The sequence below is a fragment of the Dysidea avara genome, chromosome 11 (genome assembly GCF_963678975.1).
Source record: "Dysidea avara chromosome 11, odDysAvar1.4, whole genome shotgun sequence".
Lineage (NCBI taxonomy): Eukaryota > Metazoa > Porifera > Demospongiae > Dictyoceratida > Dysideidae > Dysidea > Dysidea avara.
In genome coordinates, this window is record NC_089282.1 from 18,236,116 (window position 1) to 18,256,185 (window position 20,070).

Genomic DNA, 20,070 nt, shown 5'->3' on the forward strand with positions numbered 1-20,070 from the left:
ACTCAGGTTTTGCTTGGACTCCAAGGATATCATGTGCACCAAGTTTAGTAGCTCAATGGCAGTACTCTAGCTTGATGACCCAGTGGCCCTTGGTGGCACAAAGGACAGTTTGATTCCATCAGCAGCAGATTTTACGCATATGCACTCGAAAGAATTATTGTAGTGTAAAACTGGCCTGTCTATAACAGCTAAATTCATCAAATTAATATATGTATGTCAACACATTTCTTACAGCATTTTATTCAGTAGGTGCATGCTATAATAAACCATTATCCATTCAAAAAATATGAAGAAGGCTGAGGCAACAGAATGAGGTTTAAGTATAACAGCATAGCATAATTGGTAAAATTAAAAGTAAGTATATAATTGGCTGGTCTCAGATACATAGGTATAGCATCCCTGGGGACAAGGGGACTGGAGCCCCTATTGATTTTTCTTATTATATTTTGTCTGCAGAAAGATATAGAAATACTCTAATAGAACAGTCAGTTGTTCTAATAAAGAAGTTGGTTTTTTCAAGTGTTTTGCAGTGAACTGCTTTTATAATTACATCCATATATTTCTGCACAATTCAAGTCAGGCCATGTATGGAAATGCTATTATTACTGAAGCTATGTAAGCACTGCACTGCGTAAAGCTATATGTGTGCAAGTTATCTTGTTCAACTAACAACACGAAATTAATGTACAAATCAAGTTTACAACTTTGTCTTGGCCAATGTACTTTCAATTTATGATCATGTTCAAGTATCTTTGCTCGGCAGTAAGAACATGATTGATGGCACATGACTATATATGTTTACTAACCCAATCATGTATACTGCTCTTCAATTAATTGCCACATCTATGCTGTTATTTCAGTGAAACATTAAAAAAATTATTGTACCTATAACACTGTAAAAACTGAAGTATCCTCCAGACAACAAATTGTCCCAACATGGACACCAATACCACCTGTGTTGGGACATTTTGGTGTCCTGTGGACACTTCAGTTTTTACAGTGAGTATACCAATTTTCCAAATAGCTATGTAATCAAAGTAGCAGTTGCCTATCTATGTATTTACACCTTGATAGCTATTTATAATTAGCAGATAACCTAACATTTAATGGATATTTATTATTATATAGTGTATAATTATTGACTACCAAAAGAGAATGCATAATTATGGAGGTTACTATGGAGCAGTGAAGGGAAGAAGATAGAGAGTGGACTGGGCACAAGCTCCACAGCCAATTAAAATCAAGCTGAAATGCCTTCGAGGCTAAAGAAAACTAGTGACTGTGACTGGCTAATCGTATATGGTGCACGTGGTTGTACTATAGTAACCGCTACACCAAATTAAGTTATGGTTACGTTGTATACATCTCCTACAGTCTACTAAAAGTACCTCATGCATACAATCATAGCAGCGCGCCTTGGTTATATTATACTAGCTACTTGCATGATTGTAGTGCATCTGTATATAGCACGGATCCACATTGTTTTTGCAGTGGGATATAAATCTTGGGGGAGAAACTAATACGGGGTCCAAACTTTTCGCGCTAGCTCACGCCGTAATTTAAAGGGTGTGGCTCGTACATTGATGATTAATCACAAGTGAAATGTAACAAAATATTTGGTCCAGGTGCATAAACGGTCCGGCCGGACCAAATATGTTCGACATAAATGGTCCGGCCGGGCCATCTATGACGACATAAATGGTCCTACTCGAACATAAATGGTCCGGGTTACCAAACTAAACTGCAACGACTATTTGCCACCGTACAGTCGACAAGAATAGCTATATACACCAAATATAGGTTAGCCTCATCTCTTTGAAGCGGTGCCTTCAAAGAAATCTCGCAAAATCTCTCAGCATGCTGACATAAACTAAATCCAATAAATATCTCAGTACTGCTTAGTTAGCTCAAATAGCAGACAGAGTTGGAGTGTATAGACTGTATAACTGGTTGTTGCGGCCGTATCTTGTTGGTATAGGGAGTCTGGTAGTTAGCTTATACAGCATATCCGGCTAAGGAGCAAGATTCGATACGACGCAGTCGCGTGCCGGAGTTCAATTTACTGACTGAGGATCCGCGGCTATACTGCAGCTACAGCAGGACTATATACTAGCTCTAACGAACACGAAAGGCTCAGAGATCAAGTTTAGAGTGAATAATCTGCAACTTGAAGTGGCGCAAGTTGCTTGCTTCCAGTGATGGCTCATAATACTGATAAGGAGGATAACCATTTCGAGGACGAATTGGAAACTGACACACTAGAAGATGTTTATGTTTATGTGACAAGGAAGCAGTATAGAGAAGGCCTTACTCAAAATCAGAAGCGAATTGTAAGAAGAAAGGCAGCAAACTTTTGTGTGGTTGATGGAGAATTGGTGTTTAGAAAAAAACATAAAGGAAAGGATGAGGTGTGGCTATAGTGCACATACATGCATGTATATGTAGCCATATCATTTCTTAATTTGCATGTTCAGGTGCAACAAGTTCGATACATTAGAGAAAGAAAGGAACAGCTTAGGATTGTACAAGCTTGTCATGGAGATCAGACCTCTGGCCATCTTGGATACAGGAAGACACTGGCAAGAATTACTGAGAGGTTTATGTGGAAAGGGGTATCTAAGGATGCTAAAGAAATTGTAAGATGCGCTCTGCATGAGCATGTAATACAAATGTGATGCCATATCTTGTACGGAATGCATAGGTGCAACGATGTGATATTTGCCAGCATGTGAACAGAAAGCTAGAAACTATTGCCCCTGCACTGAATCCTGTACCAGTCAAGGCTCCCTGGTATCATCTAGGCGTAGATTTTGTTGGCCCAATTGCATATCAGTCTCCAGCAGGTATGTATACAGTAAAAGCATGCAATGGCTCTGTAAAGATTAATGGTGAGATCTGTGGCAAACATATTATATTAATATAGTGACCATCACTAAAATATAATATAGCTATTGGCATTCACTTGTCACAGGTATCACCATGCACTTACTTTTCACAGTGCATGCATGAATCAGCATCAATTATTATTATTTATTCTGTAAAAATTGCACACATTTTTTGCAGGAAATCGCTATATTTTAACAGTTATTGACTACTTCACAAAGTGGGCAGAGGCCATAGCTACCCCGGACAAAAGTGCATTTCAAGTAGCTAATTCTCTATTTAAGGTATCTATATACGTAGCTTTATGTAAATGATATCTATTTATAGATCTGTGTTTTATTATAGATTTTCATGAGGATGGGAATTCCTAGAGTCATCACAACAGATCAGGGAACAGAATTTAACAACCACCTTGATAAACGAATGATGTCATTGCTCCAGATTGATCACAGATTAACAACTGCTTATCATCCGCAGGTATAATTTTCTTGCATTGGTGTCCGTAGCAATTATACAACTACATTGTTATTATATCATATACAGATTGTCGATTAAGTATATATATTTCCCTTAGGCCAATGGCTTGGTTGAACAATTTAACCAGACACTACAGAACATGATTGTGAAATTTATTGATCATAAGAAAGAGCAATGGGAAGACTTTTTGGATACATGTGTTTATAGCTATAATACCTCCAAACAAGAATCTACACAATACTCACCATTTGAACTCATGTTTGCACGAAAGCCAGTGCTACCGGTTGACATTAATACCGAAAAGAAAGATCCTGATGTATTGTTAACGGATTTTTGCAAAGCAGAAAATCCTTCTCTACTTAATGAGCTTCATCATGCTAAGCAAGCAACACTTAATGCTGCAAAGGCTAACATTCTGAAAGCACAACAAAGACAAAAAGAACAGTATGATAAGAGAAACTATAAGCCAGGTATGTAATATATATCTAAAGATACGCCAGTTCAATTTCTTTATGTAGGAGCTTATGCTGTAGGAGCCAAAATGCTTATTAGAGATAATAAAAGGAAGAAAAGGAAGGGAGGAAAACTGGATTACAGATGGCTTGGTCCTTATGAAATTGTAAAATCACTAGGAAAAGGTCTCTACAGTTTAAAAGGAGTTGAAAATCCTGAAAAGGTCATTGAAAGAGTGCATGGCACTCGTCTCAAGCCTTATATGTCTCCAATACAGCCAATACCTCCTAAAGTAAGTTAACTGAATATTTGACATTACTTCTACCTTGGTTACCTCTTCTGTTTATGTTTAGAGTCCAACTGCAGTAGATGCATCTACCAGTTCTGGTACATCATATTCCGATTCATCAAGCAAAAATCAAAAATTTAAGGATTGTGAAGGTATTTATTTATATAATACATTCAGTTAAGGATGTACACCCTGTCTTACTAATACTGTATGCATAATTGTGTGTATCTGCATAAATTATGTGTATAGATAAATTTATAAGTTATTTGTTTGTAGTAAACCGACTGCAAGATCAACAAATGGAATCTGACAGTACTGCAAGAAATTCTAATTCACCTGTGCCACTTCCTTCATTAAGCCAAGGAATAAGCAAGGAGCACTCTGATGGTATATGTGTATATTTATTGAATTATACTTCAAGGTGTGCACATCGTACTTATTTCATTTAGTTGTACAGGATAGCCAGGAAGTTAACAGTATAATTCAAGCTAGCACACCTCTTTGTATGGAAGAGTTTGTTCCTGAACTACTTCCAAGTGGCACTCGAATTTCACCAATTTGTGGGACTAAGAAAGGAGATACACAGCTTAGTGCTACACCTAAATCACCTGGTAGGTGTTTCAACAAATTTCTGTATTATTTTGATTCATCACAAATTACAGAGAATAGAATTGTAGATGCAATTTTTGATTCGCCTAAAGGAGTTACTAAATGTAAAAGATTACTGCAGTTTTCTAGTCCTGATAAGAATTGTCCTGATCTTGTGAAACCACAGAGGAAGCGCAAATTGCTGAAAGATGTTTTTAAAACTGTAAGTTTGGCATATTCATCTGCATAATGGTGCTGCTACATGTGGCACATTGTACAGAATGAGAGTGCTTGCAAGAAGGTAAAGAGTGATCCAGTGAAGGAGATTCATAAGAATGACTGTGAGATGGATACAGGATCCACTAATAATGCAGAGGTATAATAACAATGCTATACAGTAGTTATACAGCTATACATTATGCTACATGGAGCACATGTATAATGAATATATGTTATGTATGTATGCACAAAATATTATCATGTGTTTTATTCCTCAAGAAACAGCTTACTAAGATTTGGAATGGAAAACCATGTCATGTTGTTAAAGCAAGGATAGGTAGAAATGCAGTTCACCACGGAAGTTTCCACAGCCTAAAACCAAATCAAGATGTAAATGATGAGGTTCATTAATGTCTGACATGTATGTGCTTATTTAAATGTATTAAATTCCAAAGATAATCCATACATACCTTGAACTGTTATCAAATATCCAAGGAAATACTTTTGCCATGATTTCTCAGACACTATCTTGCATACTCAGCCATACCTCTGCTGGGAAGCATTCACACCTATTGTCTAAGGTACAGTTACAATGACGGTTAGTAACATTTTGCACACAATAACAAAGTAATTAAGCTATGTATAATTATTGCAATGAGAGTTGTTCCCTTGGTTGCTAGGAATCATTGAGCACGTATAAGTACATTGGAGGATGCTACAACCAAGGTAGTAACCATTGGATTCTCATTGTAAGTCTGCTCATCAGTAACATTGTCATCTGTTACGCTATTATGTTTTTAGGCTATGGACTTGGAGCAGAAAAGCTTTTATTATCTTGATCCCTATGGACCTTCACGGTCAAGCCGTGGTGCATTTGCTGCTGTAAAGTTAGTTAGTTACATGGCAAATAAGTTTTTTGGCATACACGTTACTTGAAAATGTGACTTCAATTGCTGAACACCTGTTTATACAGGAATTACTTCAAGAGAAGGGGTGAAATATTAGGAAAGGACCATTTAGACATCACTAAGTTTGAGTTGAAGCAGCTGAAGAGAAAGATTCAGTATGATACCTCCAACTGTGGTGTATACTGCATGAAGGTATAATCATACAATCATTATAAGTATAGCATTATAGTTTTTTGTTAGATGGCTGAGCAGCTGTTTCTATCAGGAAGCATTGAAGAAAATAGCCTGTGCAGAATGAATACTACACAAGCACGGATTGATATAGGTGTTGCATTGCTTTCATACTCAGGTACTATAGTACATAATGACCTCTAGCTACAAACGAATGTGCCTGCATTATGGTATTTGATATACACATTCTATAGTTGATATGACCGAAAGGTGTATAATGTGTGGTGCAGGGGAACAAAGTATAAGTCATCCACAATATGTTGATTGGGTAAGACTAATACACAATAATATATGCACATTTTAATGTATTTTTACAGGTACGATGTGATAAATGTAAGCAATGGTCACACATCATCTGTACCAACCTGAAGCCTGAAGAGGCCAAGAATGTAAAAACTTTTTCATGCCACGAATGCTCCCAGGACATTCACCAGATTAATGACTTTGAATAATTGCAACCATGCCATGTATCTTTATAGCTACAGTGCTTTAGCATTATAATCTTATTTTAATAGCAAAATTCACCTGTGGAAAATTGTAACAGAATTAGCTACGTAGCAAGATATGAGTAACTATACCTAACATAGCTACAGTTAATTATTATTAGCTGTGCCAGAATATAGCTACACTGCATGTTAATTCGAAAATATGAACTTCATACACTGTAGATAACACCTGTGGCAACTTGTATGAATCTCATACATGTAGCTATGATTTGTATGATCTTCATGCAAGTTGGCACAGGAGTCATCCACTCGAATTAACAGTGTAATTATTCTAATCACGAATTGTTCTGGAATAGAAACTACAGTATAGTACACCATAGTTGTTTATGCTAGCAAAGAGACGTTCTACTATAGGGTCGGCTATATTATGCTCAGTCCAGGTACTGGTATTGATATAGCTTTCTTGTAGCAAAGCCACGGCATCAGGTATGCGTTTGTGGACGCTTAGTTACGGTGGCAGAGGGATCCCTGGTGGCACAGTGGCGGAATACTTGAGGTAGGGAGTGCCGTTATGGCCGGCTAATGAAAGACTGGAGGCGGACCATTTATGTTCAGGCCGGACCATTTTTGCACAGACATGTATGGTCCGGGGGGACCAGTTATGCATGCACAAATGGTCCGGCCGGACCATTTATGACAGCATAAATGGTCCGGCCGGACCGTTTTTGCCCGGACCATCGGTGCGTTGACAGAAAGCAACTGGTAGGCTAGTCTAATATCGACGGCTAAGACATATTATATTTAACAGCGCTCCACGCATTGCTTTGTGTTCGCCCACGTCACACTCCGAGTTTGAAACTCATGGCTACTGCTGACCAAGAATTGAAACAGTTTAGAAATCCTAATGAAGGTTAGGGCTAGGCTACATATATAGGTCTAGAGATTGTGATTTTTCCACTGCAAAATTTATCAACAGTATCGACTACTCCAACACAACAGGAGCTCCAGCAGTACGTCACACCACAATATGCTGCAGGCTGGAGGGAAATAGGAGTAGAGCTGGGTCTGAGTGATGCTAAACTGAGGTTTATAAAGCAGGACCACCCACACAGAATCAAAGAATGTTGCAATGAGATGTTTTCAGAGTGGTTGAGGGTGGAGACCACAGCTACATGGGAGAAATTGTTTTCTGCCATTGACTCTGGTGTTCCAGTTAGAGGTAATTATAGTTTGTGTGTCACACTGACATAAAGCATGCAGAACATCAGCCATAACCGTGTACATAGCTACAAAATTTGCGTACTACCAATTGCCAAATCTGGTTCACAGCATATAGCTATATATAGCATTAGTTACAGTAGCTATATGCTGTCACTGACTCACATTCTTAGGCAACTCTAAAGTTCAGCATGATGTTTGTGTCATAGCTATAGGTACATAAAATTTCTTTGTTTTTGTTGATATTTTAGAATGACTACTGACAATAGAACGTCGTTCAACCTAACCGGTCTTTCAGTCGAATAAGGCTTCCTGTGTACTCATTGTTAACAGCTTGGCCAACTATTCTCTATACTTTAGTATGCTAATAATATAGTGTGTAATTCTTCAGTTATGTACTTGTCTTCATAATCACATGTGCAGCCATGATTTTAAATCGTAGTCATCGTCCCAGATAGAGACACTGTAGCTGCCTCACAATCATGATCAACCCCTATAAACAGCAGCTACTGTATTATTAGCACACCACCTAGGGCAGGACTAACCAGTCCACTTTTTTCGTTTGTGCATGCAAGGATAGGACAGGAAAATAAAGCAGTCTGGTTACACGAGACTATATAGCCACAATTAGTATGCAGATATAAATATTTTAAAAACTCTAAATAAGAATATGCATGTACATGCTTTTTTCTCTCTTTCTTAGGTGTGTCTACCCAGTCAAGGCATGTTAGCATAACAATCTCACCACCAATACCTGCTCAAAGTAAGATTAAGTGTAACTGCATAGCTATATAGCTATGCATTAATTACTACTGATAGAACCTACAATGAAACAAATGAAGAAAATTGTCATTCCTAAGATAGCTGCACATTGGAAAGATGTAGCTGATTTTCTTGAGTATGACATTAGCACTATTGAAAGAATAGAGGAAAAATTTGGGAGGGATTGTGATAAGTGCTGTGATGAATTATTGAGGAGTTGGATTTCTTCAAATCATGGCGTGGGACCCAAGACCTGGGGCACACTGGTTACAACATTGAAAGAGATTGACAATTTGACTGCAGCTACTGAGTACATTGAAAAGGAACTGGGATTAAACTGAAACATCTCAAGTGTGCTGTCACTACAATTACAATTCACACAAGTTGGCTTGTACTTCCTTACAGAATTTTAAACCAGCTTCATGTAACTTGCATATCATGTACAGTACAATAGTTCTGTATGGATTATTGCTAGAGGTAAATTTATTTATTATAAAATTATAGAACACTTGTAATTATAAGAGGAATCCCACTATGGAACCCCTCTTTATTTTTGGAAATTTTTTTAACACTTTTGGTCTAACAATTTTAAATGGAAGTACCTATTTAAACCACCCAAAACTGCTTGCACCTTCATACATAATGACATTGTTCTGACCACTGTATATTGTACAAGACTATACACACACACACAAGATCATGTGAATAAGTTACAAAAAAACTTAATTAAGTCCTCTACATGCAGGATTGGCAGCAAAAGAGGCTGATGAGATTGAATGTAGCTATGATGATTTGTTATAAATGCCTCACATCCTATAGATACCCAGAATACGCAACCATTTAGCATATCTTTTGTTGAACATTCCAAATATTTGGGTGTCACAATTCAGAACAACTTAAAATGACATGCACGCATTCTGTCTATTACTTGCAAAGCCAACCATGCAGACACTATAGCTTTGTTGAAGTGTTACATGATAACTTCATCCAGTTAAGAGAGAGAACCTGCCTTAGCTTGGTACAACCTAAACTTGAGTATGCAGCTATACAGTCTGCATGGAGTCCACACAGGTAACAGAAACATGATTGAGAAAGATAGAGAAAGTACAGTGATGATACGTAAAAGGAGTGTATATATTCTATACCAAATATGTATTTCATACCATACGCATATGGTACAACTGTATGCATAATCTTATATGGTACAACCGTACGTGTATGGTATGTACCATACATGTATATTATACCACAGTACATACAACACACATATGGTATTTACCATACGCGTATGGTAAGAAATACGCATACAGTATAAAACATACACATAATGATGCCAGTGTAAAGGAGACGTTAAATAAAATTACAATGGGAATCACTAGGAAACAATTTTATATAAACATGTTCTTTAATATCTTTCAACAGCACACTTATCTACCATCTGAAAACAATCCAGAATTTCACTTTTAGCCATCACAATCTCAAGATCCAGTAATGTTCTGTAATATGGCTACCTACAAGTATTCTGTCCTGATATCATTGATATTGCCTAGATTATGGAACTCTAGTACCTTTACCACATACACATATTGCTGAATAAACTTTAGTGGAATCCTTCGCATTTGCATAATAAAATTAATACTATCATGGACTTCAAGTCATCAGGCACTAGAATTTTTCAAATATTATCTGGTAACAGCCAGTGTGATCCTTAATAGAAAACCTGTCAGCATTAATTATCTGGTGTTTTTTTAACTTGCATCTACATAGTAAACAATTATCAGAACTCCCTAGTTATATGTGCCTCAAAGATGACCAAGGAACTATTTTAGTGTTTGCCATAATTGTGTTTTTCAGTTCTGAGGTTATTCATCACCTTTTAAATCATAATCATGTGTGCTCAAGCATTTAGCTAGCTACCACATGCATGTATCTGCAACATTGACTGGCAATATCATTACCACATGAGTAATTAGAAGTCAACTAAACATTCATGATGATAGATTTCGATAATATGAGTACATGAGTCAACAATCTTTTTTGAAGCTTTATATACCTATACTGAGTTGCTCTGGTAATAAGTTTACTGTAGTCATTTGAGTATGCTGTCTGTCACCACCTAAAACAGTAGCGCTTCAACTGTCAAACTATATACCTACAACCAATTGAAAGAAACTTCCCAGAGCTATACTTACTTAACCCTGGTCAATGCAATTTGCATAATATTATAGAACTCACAATATTCAGAGAGCCATACACACAAAATTGTTCCCTGATCATATTATGCACAGCAGACAAGGAACTAAAACCTCAGTGTATCCACTCAGCTGTGGTAATAAAGTATAAGGTATACTATTATGCCTTCTTGTACACCAGAAGTATATCGTGTGCATTATGATCAGAAATGACCCATGCATTGTATATAGCATCTGTAGAATCTTGCATGGCTATTAAAATCTAACTGGTTCTGGTAATAGGTGATCATCAGACTGCTCCCACCAGCCAATCCGCAAGTGATCATGTCTTTATATTCACAACTTGTAGTATATACTGGCACAATAGGATACATTTCAAGCACTACAATAAGTTTTGTAATGTCTTAAACATTACGTAAGCACAAATTATTCATTTGCATGATCTTTGTAAAACACTTGCCATATTGATTTTAAGATTTTATACTGTATCCTTGCATCTCAATTCTAGGATCATAACTGCGTGACAGTCTAAATATTACTGTTGTCATACAGAGACAACTCTACAGGTATAAAGAAAAGGAGTTGATGCAATATATGTGCATATTTAAAGCGATTCTAGCAGAACTGTGGTTTGATCCTTTCTCTTGGTGGTGTCGATAAAGATCATTATTATATCGGTGACAGCAAAAGAATATATAAATGCATATCCTGATCATGTCAAAAAATGCATTATTTGATTCTCATTGACAAATATTTTCTCTCTATAAGATTAAGCATCCATAATCCATCCCCAATTAATCCTCTCTCTAAATTTAATTCACTACAGTAGGAAACTCCCTTTTCTAAACTATTATCCAGGCACCTCCATTGTCCAGACATCCCAAATTAAAGGTAGTTATAGTCTGTCGACCATAATGAACACAAGGAGGAAGCCTGCAGGTTGCTGCTTACCTATTAGGTGGGTTGTTCACAGTGGTGATTTTAGACCTGACCTGCAGGGGGCCAAGTTGGAAACAGCATAACTATTGTTGATTGGTTGTAGTATAAAGCAGAATTTCAGGGGGATCTGGGGGTGCAACCCCCAGAAGCTGCAGGATTTTTTGCAATTTAAAGGTGTGAAAACAGCCTAAAATTTATGCTAAAAACATGGAAAATGCTAAAAATAACAATGCCATTCTATACTGCAGCAACTTTTCTCCAAGAATTTTAAAAGTTATCTTTCAGCAGGGGGAGGGGCATGCCCCCTAGCCCCCCTTAGAATCGTCTATGGTTGTTCATTTGACTGACAATAACTACCACTTGGTTGCTAGGTGATAAAACATTTTGCATCCCAGGGGACAACCATGAATGTGACTTCCACATCTACCCACTATACTGTATAGTACAAATTGCAATTGATAGCAAGTTGCATTTGAAAAAAACAGTTACTTGCATGTATTACTTGGTCATGGACATTACTGAGATAAGGGCTGTAGTAGGTACCAGACTGCCTGGATAAGAGAGGTTCCATTGTATGTATAGAGTAAGCTTGACAGTTTGAATCAGTACTATGTCCATGTACTCTATAATGTTCTCCAACACACAATACAGTGGTATTTTTAATACTAAAATGTTACAAGATATTAATCTAGACATTCAAAAGAATCATTTTAGTATATTTAAAAATCGTAGCACCAATTGATAACAAGGAATATTTCATGCCATGTATTCTACCTACTTGTACAGATAATATTGAGGAACAACAACAATGTATCTATGAGAAACAAGTATGTTTTAGTGTGATGGAAAAGATTTAGCAAAAGTTGAATCTCTTTTAATACCTGTTACTTTTGGTGCTATTCCTCATGGATTTTTCTGCTTTCTAATAGTTCAGCTATTGCAGAACAATTCTAGCTGGGAACTATATGGCACCAATGACAATGAAATTGTGTATCGATATGGCAATAACACTTTGTATTAATACTTATCATTATACTTATACTTGTCTGTAATAGACAGAATTTCTTATATATTATAGAGTTACAAGTTATAGATAAAGATGAGGTATTTTATTGTTCTGTAAAACCATGCCCACTGATGGATTCCTAATTAAAACTTACCTATTTAGTTACCATAGCAATGTTCATCATGAAGTCCAGAATGCTTTAACTGATGCTTTGAAATCTACTAGTCAAAAATTTGGGTGGCAGCATTGTAATCTACGTTATAGATTTTTGTGTCAACAGTGTCCTGGTCCAACCCAACTATCAAAAAGTGAACCATTTCCAAATAGATTGTGGCAATCAAGCAACAAAATTAGCACTTTTATAAGTGTAACTACTTTGCAGGATACATTTCAATGTACACCGGTGTAGCTATGTACATTTAGATGTGAGATATACAGTTTAACCTCAGTTATCTGAACCCCTTGGGACCAGGGGTGGTCCATAGCCTGAAAAGTCCATATCTATGATTGAAACTGTGTATAAATAACTTAAAATAGCATAAAGAAAAATTTTAAAAGTTATCAGTATTTTCAAATACCCTAATAGAGCAGTCATTTCCATAGTTTGGTTAACCAAGAATCCGGATAACTAAAGTTCTACTGTACATGGCAAATGTATCCTGTGGAATTCCTTTGATCTGAGGTGTCAAAGTGTTACATAATTATTTGCTTATCTGCTACAAAATGTTCTATTTCACAAGCAGCACATTTCTTGATTAACTGCTCAAGCCATATAATTATAAACTTTACCACCTTTACTTCCTAATTTTCCACCTTACATGGAAAATTAGGAAGTTCACTGAATATTCCAATATGAAAGAAATATCAAAACAAGGGAAATTATCTACATCTACATGTTGTGGTTAATCTTGCATGGGATGTATGGCAGTAGAGCTCGTCTGCACATTAATCTCACTCCTGGGAAAATTGAGAACTATATATATATGACTTGGGTAGAAAATACCTCACTTTATTTTCGTGCAAAAAAATTGACTCTGAGTAGAGTGCATGGTTGGCATCCACCATTTTTTAACAACCTCCTCAAGTTGCCAAGAAGTGTGAAAACCGTGATAAAAAAATTTCATGTAAAAATGTGAATGACTGCTCTATTAGAGTAGTTTGATCTTATGTAAAAAATTTTCATGAAAAAAGCAAATCATGGTACATGCTGCCCAACCAGGAGTATGTGGGTGTGAAACTGTGTGTCCACTCTACACACATACAAGTAAGTGTACACCTCAAAACACCACTGCTTTAGCTAACTGAGTACACTCTTTATTAAATGATCATTATTCATTGTAATAGATACTACACGATACGTAATTTGTCAAGGTCGCCAACCCTTACCTCGACAGTTTTGCTGGCAAAACTGATATGTCTAGATGGGTTTCAGCCATTGTAACTCCATGTAGGCCACCTGCTTTGAACTACTAGTAACATATGTTAAATTTGGGCAATCAACAGCGGTCAGCTTTATGAGATGAGAAAGTTGTGCAGGTTACTTTATGGGTTCATTTTCACAGCCTAGCTATAGCAAAGTTCAACACTCTTCCTCCCCCATTAATACTCTTGACTATACCTAATCAATACTGCCAAGGCACCATGAAGGTATTGTGAGGCTGGTTTTATGGTGACATATTTGGTCAGAAAAGCCTAAAATGAGTTAAGTACCTGTATTGTTTAAATTTTAGGCTATCAGATATATTGATCAATGAGTTTAAAGGTTCCAAGAGTTTGTACTTGACCAGTTGGGCAAAAATCTCAAGAGTAGGCATAGGTGGATCTAGGGCACACTGCTGTGTATATGTGTGTGGGGCAGGCCATTCACCAAAATAGATAATAAACTCTTGGCATGCATATATTCTTTCCATTTTGATCTTTGTACATTGGAGTTGGTGAATTTCAATTGTATAAATTGTTTGACTGCCAGGGGAGTGAAATTGGGTAGAACGAACAAAGAGTGTACAATTAAATTTGCCAAGCACTTATTCTTTTCCATTTTGGTTATTGTGCATTTGATCGAATGGTCCAAAAGTACGTGCACCCTCACCCCCATGTTTGATCAATTACTCATACAGCAGTGTGCCAACTCTCCAACGGAAGATTCACAGAAAAAAACAAATTATGCAAAACCTGTGGAAGTCTGGAATCACTCAGTACAACAAGAATACATGTAAATACAAGTGTTAGTAAGTATATTACAAAACAAGTGTGGTCATCTATTACAAGATAACCAGAACAATATAATGTGTTAAGACATGTGTAAATTACAACACTGAATTATGCATACATTAACAGTGTATGTGTATTGTAGGTTTCTATTCATAGTACCAATAATTAAAACATTTAAAACAACAAAAAACAATCCCTTTCACAAAGACTGTGGTATTTGTAGTTGTACAGGTAATGAAGAGATAATTGATGATGAGATGATAATTGAGCATAGGCAGCAAGTGATGATAACACATCATCTTCGATAAATTGGCTAATTAGCACCTCTTGAGCACCACCTTCTATTGCACACACAAAAGCATCTCTAATGAGGCCTTGGAACTGAGATTGCGTGGACACAACAGCACTGATACCAGCAAATTTTTCATTAATATCATCCCGAATTGTTTCAAAAATATAGTAGCTGACAAAGTCGGTAACTTTACTTTCATTTTCCACTACATAAGTGAACACATAATTTGGTACAGCTGGACACAGAAAAAGATGAGAAAATTCTTCTTCACTTGTAAAGACTCGTTTGATCTCAAACTGCGATGAATATTTGTTGACAAGAGCTAATGCACTAGGAACATCTTCTGATGTCATTTTCCTCCAACCAGGTGTTTTGGGGGAGTTGGAGAGTCGATGCATTGTGGGAAGGGTGAAATGATATCTCCTAACAGTTTTTGTAGTTATAGGCTTGAGTAAACCAGTTGTAATAGACAGAATAAATTGACTAATTTTATTTAAATTAGCCCTTCTTTGAAGTTCCTTAAATAATATATGCCACAATCGTTTGTTTCGATACTTCTTATGAACAAAAATATCTGGAACAACACACATTACTGATACTCCTCCAATACTCAAACAAACAGCTGGAGGAGCCAATACTACACCTACTAGTTTACCATCAGTTGTTCTGATACCAAATTGCCACTCACTCCTTGTGTGGGGATGTGAAAATCTATAAAGGTAATAATTTGTAGTGTCTACATGTAAATCAGGCATCCTAACCAGAATATTACCAAACATCACAGTGTCTCTTCGTGCCTCACCATGAATACTCCTAAACTTCACCACCTCCTCAGTATTACTGCTATTCAGTGTAATCCATTGAAATCCTTGTTGTAAAGAGTATGGTTCTTGTCTAACATGTTCTGGTAATGGCTCAATAGGACCAACTTCCACAACCTCTTGTCCACGCCACAAAATAGGAAGGCCTGCATATTTGTCTGCTTCCTCAAAGACCAGGGACTTGACAGCTAATGATGACAACTCATCATGTTTCCTCTTCATTGAAGTATATGCTTGGTAAACCAGTTCTTGTGGTATCTGCCATGTCAGTTCAACACAACCTGTTTTAATACAACTTAATACTGGTTCATCTTCATCTATATCTAGTGCTTTCACTAATTTAAGTTTGTGTTGTAGCAATTCTGAAACAGTCAGATCTTTAGGATCTTTGTCAAACTTCTCCTTCAAGTCAATTGATTCCCTGAATGGCTTACGGCTTACATAAGGAATAAATTTGGTAATTTTTTCAGCATAAAAAATTTCTTTGAAACTCTCCAACCATTCTTTAGCCTCAGCTGATCCTGATGCACTCACAAGAGCCTGGAGAAGTTTTGTATCAAAACAGTTCCAGTATGGAGACTGAGAAAGTTCATTCAACATCTCATTCAGTGAATTTGTCTTTTGTATTTTAACTACTAAGGCCCCTGGCAAATTGCTTTCTTTGATCCTCTCTATGTAAGCTCTACGTAAATCTTCAAACTTCCTCAACTCTAAAATCCTTTTAATTTGTGATGTCGTTCTGGTCAAAGCTGATTCAATGGTCATATGTTTTGAAAAGTTTGCAACTGCCTTAGGTTTGTAGAGGTCAACTTCATGTGGAGGTAATATTGCTACAGTATGACAGGCACAACAACAATACATACGTAGTATAAAATACTAGTGTAATAGATATAACCCTTAAAGCTACACGCAATTATTAATAAAAGTGCACTGAAAATGCATAGGCCAATATTTTGCCCATAATGTGTGACTGTAAACAAAGCGCTGTGACTTCCATACGGTAGGTCATAAGGCTATGCAGTTTGCATCATTCTATCCTTGATGTAATAAGAATAATATAGTACCTAGGGTTTTACCCTTTGGTGAAAGCACAAGGCCAAAACTCGCTGTGAACACAAGCTGTCACAAAACATGAAAAAAACTCATTATATACCTTCAGAAAACGCTTGATAACTTCTTCACAGTATGTCCTATGGAGTCCTGGTAATGACCATTCAATTCTCCATTCGACAACAAATCATGCCAAATAAAGCTCATGTGAGTCAAACATTTATATAAATGGCTATCGATGCAATGCGTGTGAAATAACACAGTGTGTGAATAACTTTTCAAACATGCCCCGAGTGGACATCAAGCAATTTGACCGGACATTTTAACTTTTGTTGTTTCTCTTTTCCTGTGTTTCTACCAAGTTACAGTAGATGTTTGTTTTTGGGGCCACCCATGTCTGATTACTACTCAACCACTCACACTGATACTACAGTATTTTAAAGGGTGACTACTGGTCACATAAAAGAGCTTATATGGAATTGATTCTATTACAAGTCATAAGGACTTCTGTCAAGGCCTTCTACATAGATTATGTGGTCAAACTTTGCTTATGCTACCTTTGTTAAGAATATATTTGTACTGGCTTTATCCCTAATACAGTGTATGAACATAAGAGATGCACCGATTTCTTGTTCAATCTAGCTTAAAATATAAACTGGTTGTACAAGTGATCATGAAAACCACAAGTAAAAGTACATGTACTACTGACAATCAGGCAGTGGCGGAGGAAGTAGTTGATATGAGGGGGGGCTCCGCTGAGCTGACCCAGACTTATTTCTATAGTTTGGTAAGGTGAGACCAAAAAAAAAAAAAAAAAAAAAAAGTCACAACCAACTCACAAGAGCTTTCCACCTCACCAGCTACCATTTCTAGCTGATAAACTACATAAAATCCTTTCATAGCTCGCTACACACTGACTACTTTATTAGAGTGACTGCTCTATTAGAGTATCTTGATCTTTATCGCGGTTTTCAGCCCCACTCCAAGAAAGATAATTTTGGTGTACCTAGGGGGGGCTTTAGCCCCCTAGCCCCCCCCTTTCCGCCGCCTATGCAATCAGGTTATAAATACATTTTACTACTGCAATACAGGTGACTGAGGCAAGTAGGCTGGCACAGCATAGTAAACTGTTAACCTCAGAGTACATCTTGGCCATACCTTTGTGGTTACCACAGACCAAAAACAAATAACTTAATTGTCTCCCTCCTAGCCCAATATAAATTCTGCTACATGGCCTGACAACTGATGTAATTGACTGGAAATTGTAACAGGAAATACACTCACCATTCTTTGTGGCATCATAGCAAGCGAGCAATTGTTGTTACAACAATTGTTGACAAGTTTAAGAAAAAATTAAAATTTTAAGTTCAATTAGGGATCATAGAAAAAAAAAAGGTAGGGAAACAAGGGAGGTTGCCTACACCTGCAGATATACTAGTGAACATTTAATCCCTAATTCAGTCTGTAGAACTTAAATTTTTTAATTTTTCCTTAAACTTGTTTTTTTTTGCTTTTTTTTGTAACATTACTATGATTGGTGAACCCATGCATACCACATCAAAAGAAAGGATGGCACCAGAATTAATGTTTTCATCTGAATGCGCGTCCCAGCAATCAGAAACTGCTTCGAAAGTGCAGCGGCCATTATGCTTCGCTTTAAGCTATGTTCAGCCCATTACACAGTGCTACAGACAAAAAACAGTAGAAGTGCCTCTGCAACAATCCAGTCACCACGAAAATATGATTCGCGTGCCCCCAACTATCAATTACTGCCTCAAAAGTTCAGTGGCCATTATGCTTTGCTTTCAGCTATGTTCAGCCCGTTACACAGCGTTACAAACGAAGAACAGTGCTAGAATCGTCTCTGAAATCAGTCCAGTCACCATGGAAAGTACGGATGATTCCCGTTTACAAACGTACTGTAGGGAAGCCATGCATTGTGCTACCATGAATTGACACCTTGGGCTGTCAGCAAAAATAAATGGGACACAAAGGAGGACAAAGGTAAGTCCATGATGTGTCATAGTACGTAATGCGGTATGCCAAAAGGCATGTCTCAGGATGAAGTGATGTCAAACAGTGAAAAAATCAAGCCCATAGCCTAAGCCATTATCAAATTATGCTTGCCTGAAGGCATCAGGCAGCCAGGCAGGCAGTTAATCAGTAGAAAATTCTATTGAATAATTTTTTTTAAAAATTGGAACAATTTATTGGAAGCCTTTAGGATCACACTGAAGGCACTGTTGGGCTTGGTTATCCCTAACCAATACTGCCAAGGTGCCAGGATGGAGTTGTGAAGCTGGTTTTTGGGTGAAATTTTGGCTATGAAAACCCAAATCTCCATGATCCCTATTATACAGTACTACCGTACTGTATGATACTTGTCTAAACAGCCCAATGAATAAACTTTCCATTGATATAAGGTTTTCAGTTAATATCATTAGACAAGCTCATCTGTGCTGGCTGTTTAGAAGCCAAGGTGGCGGTATATAGGAAACCCATCTAATGAGAAGCCTTATGAAGCAAAAGCATTATATTACCACTAGAATTTGTTTTATTAGATCATGTAATTACACTTAATAATAATTTAATCAAAAACAGCCAAGCTGTAAAAGAAGGGTGTGGCCTACAAAAATTCCTGGGTGAAAAAAGATGTGAAATCCAAGGTGGCGGGCCAAGAAATGGCTGTGACAGTAGGTTAATGGCAAAAATTTTAATTACGACAATTCAGGTGAATTTGGTGCCAAATCCTAGTGAAACTTGGAGGAGGCAACGCAAATTCACCTGAATTGTCATTATTAAAATTTTGCCATTAACCTACCATCACAGCCATTTCTTGCCTGCCACTTTTGACTTCACATCTATTTTTCACCCTGGCCTTTTTGGGGGCCGCACTTTTTTTACAGCTTGGCTGTTTTGGTTTGGATAGTACATATCTTTAACATCTTTTTATACCTGTTTGGCTTTCACCTTTTAAGAAGGCATCGTGAAGCTGGTTTGTGGGAAAGTGCAAATCCTTATGACCAAGAGTTTATAAATATGACACCTGAACTACTTTACTGTATTATAATGTATGTAAATGTGC

The 20,070-nt window shown here is 37.0% G+C and overlaps 3 protein-coding genes across 4 annotated transcripts in view; 2 read left to right on the forward strand and 1 right to left on the reverse strand.

Moving 5' to 3' along the window:
• The first annotated feature begins 1,732 nt into the window (after positions 1 to 1,732).
• On the forward strand, positions 1,733 to 6,611 carry LOC136238882 (uncharacterized). Of its 2 annotated transcripts, none has more exons than XM_066029514.1 (20): positions 1,733 to 2,408; positions 2,475 to 2,636; positions 2,702 to 2,843; positions 3,064 to 3,167; positions 3,229 to 3,360; positions 3,458 to 3,830; positions 3,879 to 4,105; positions 4,167 to 4,254; positions 4,379 to 4,489; positions 4,552 to 4,713; positions 4,765 to 4,913; positions 4,971 to 5,066; positions 5,195 to 5,311; positions 5,365 to 5,490; positions 5,590 to 5,658; positions 5,711 to 5,796; positions 5,883 to 6,009; positions 6,058 to 6,166; positions 6,243 to 6,316; positions 6,366 to 6,611. In XM_066029514.1, the coding sequence occupies exons 1-20, from the start codon at positions 2,199 to 2,201 to the stop codon at positions 6,498 to 6,500; spliced, it is 2,799 nt and encodes a 932-aa protein (XP_065885586.1). In that variant the 5' UTR covers positions 1,733 to 2,198; the 3' UTR covers positions 6,501 to 6,611. The 2 variants fall into 2 exon arrangements, with proteins under 2 accessions (XP_065885586.1, XP_065885585.1); XM_066029513.1 differs by having other exon boundaries at positions 1,872 to 2,408; positions 5,189 to 5,311.
• A 667-nt stretch (positions 6,612 to 7,278) lies between these two features.
• Positions 7,279 to 9,008, forward strand: LOC136239281 (uncharacterized). The gene is made up of 4 exons (XM_066030009.1): positions 7,279 to 7,404; positions 7,471 to 7,713; positions 8,416 to 8,475; positions 8,532 to 9,008. Exons 1-4 carry the CDS (start codon positions 7,356 to 7,358, stop codon positions 8,813 to 8,815), a joined length of 636 nt encoding a protein of 211 aa, XP_065886081.1. The 5' UTR covers positions 7,279 to 7,355; the 3' UTR covers positions 8,816 to 9,008.
• A 5,758-nt stretch (positions 9,009 to 14,766) lies between these two features.
• The window catches only part of LOC136239451 (uncharacterized), a 54,971-nt gene continuing 49,667 nt past the window's right edge, over positions 14,767 to 20,070 (reverse strand). Inside the window, exon 6 of the mRNA XM_066030190.1 lies at positions 14,767 to 16,765. Coding sequence (XP_065886262.1) covers positions 14,997 to 16,765 — 1,769 coding nt within the window. The 3' untranslated portion in view covers positions 14,767 to 14,996. The remainder of the gene's footprint in view (positions 16,766 to 20,070) is intronic.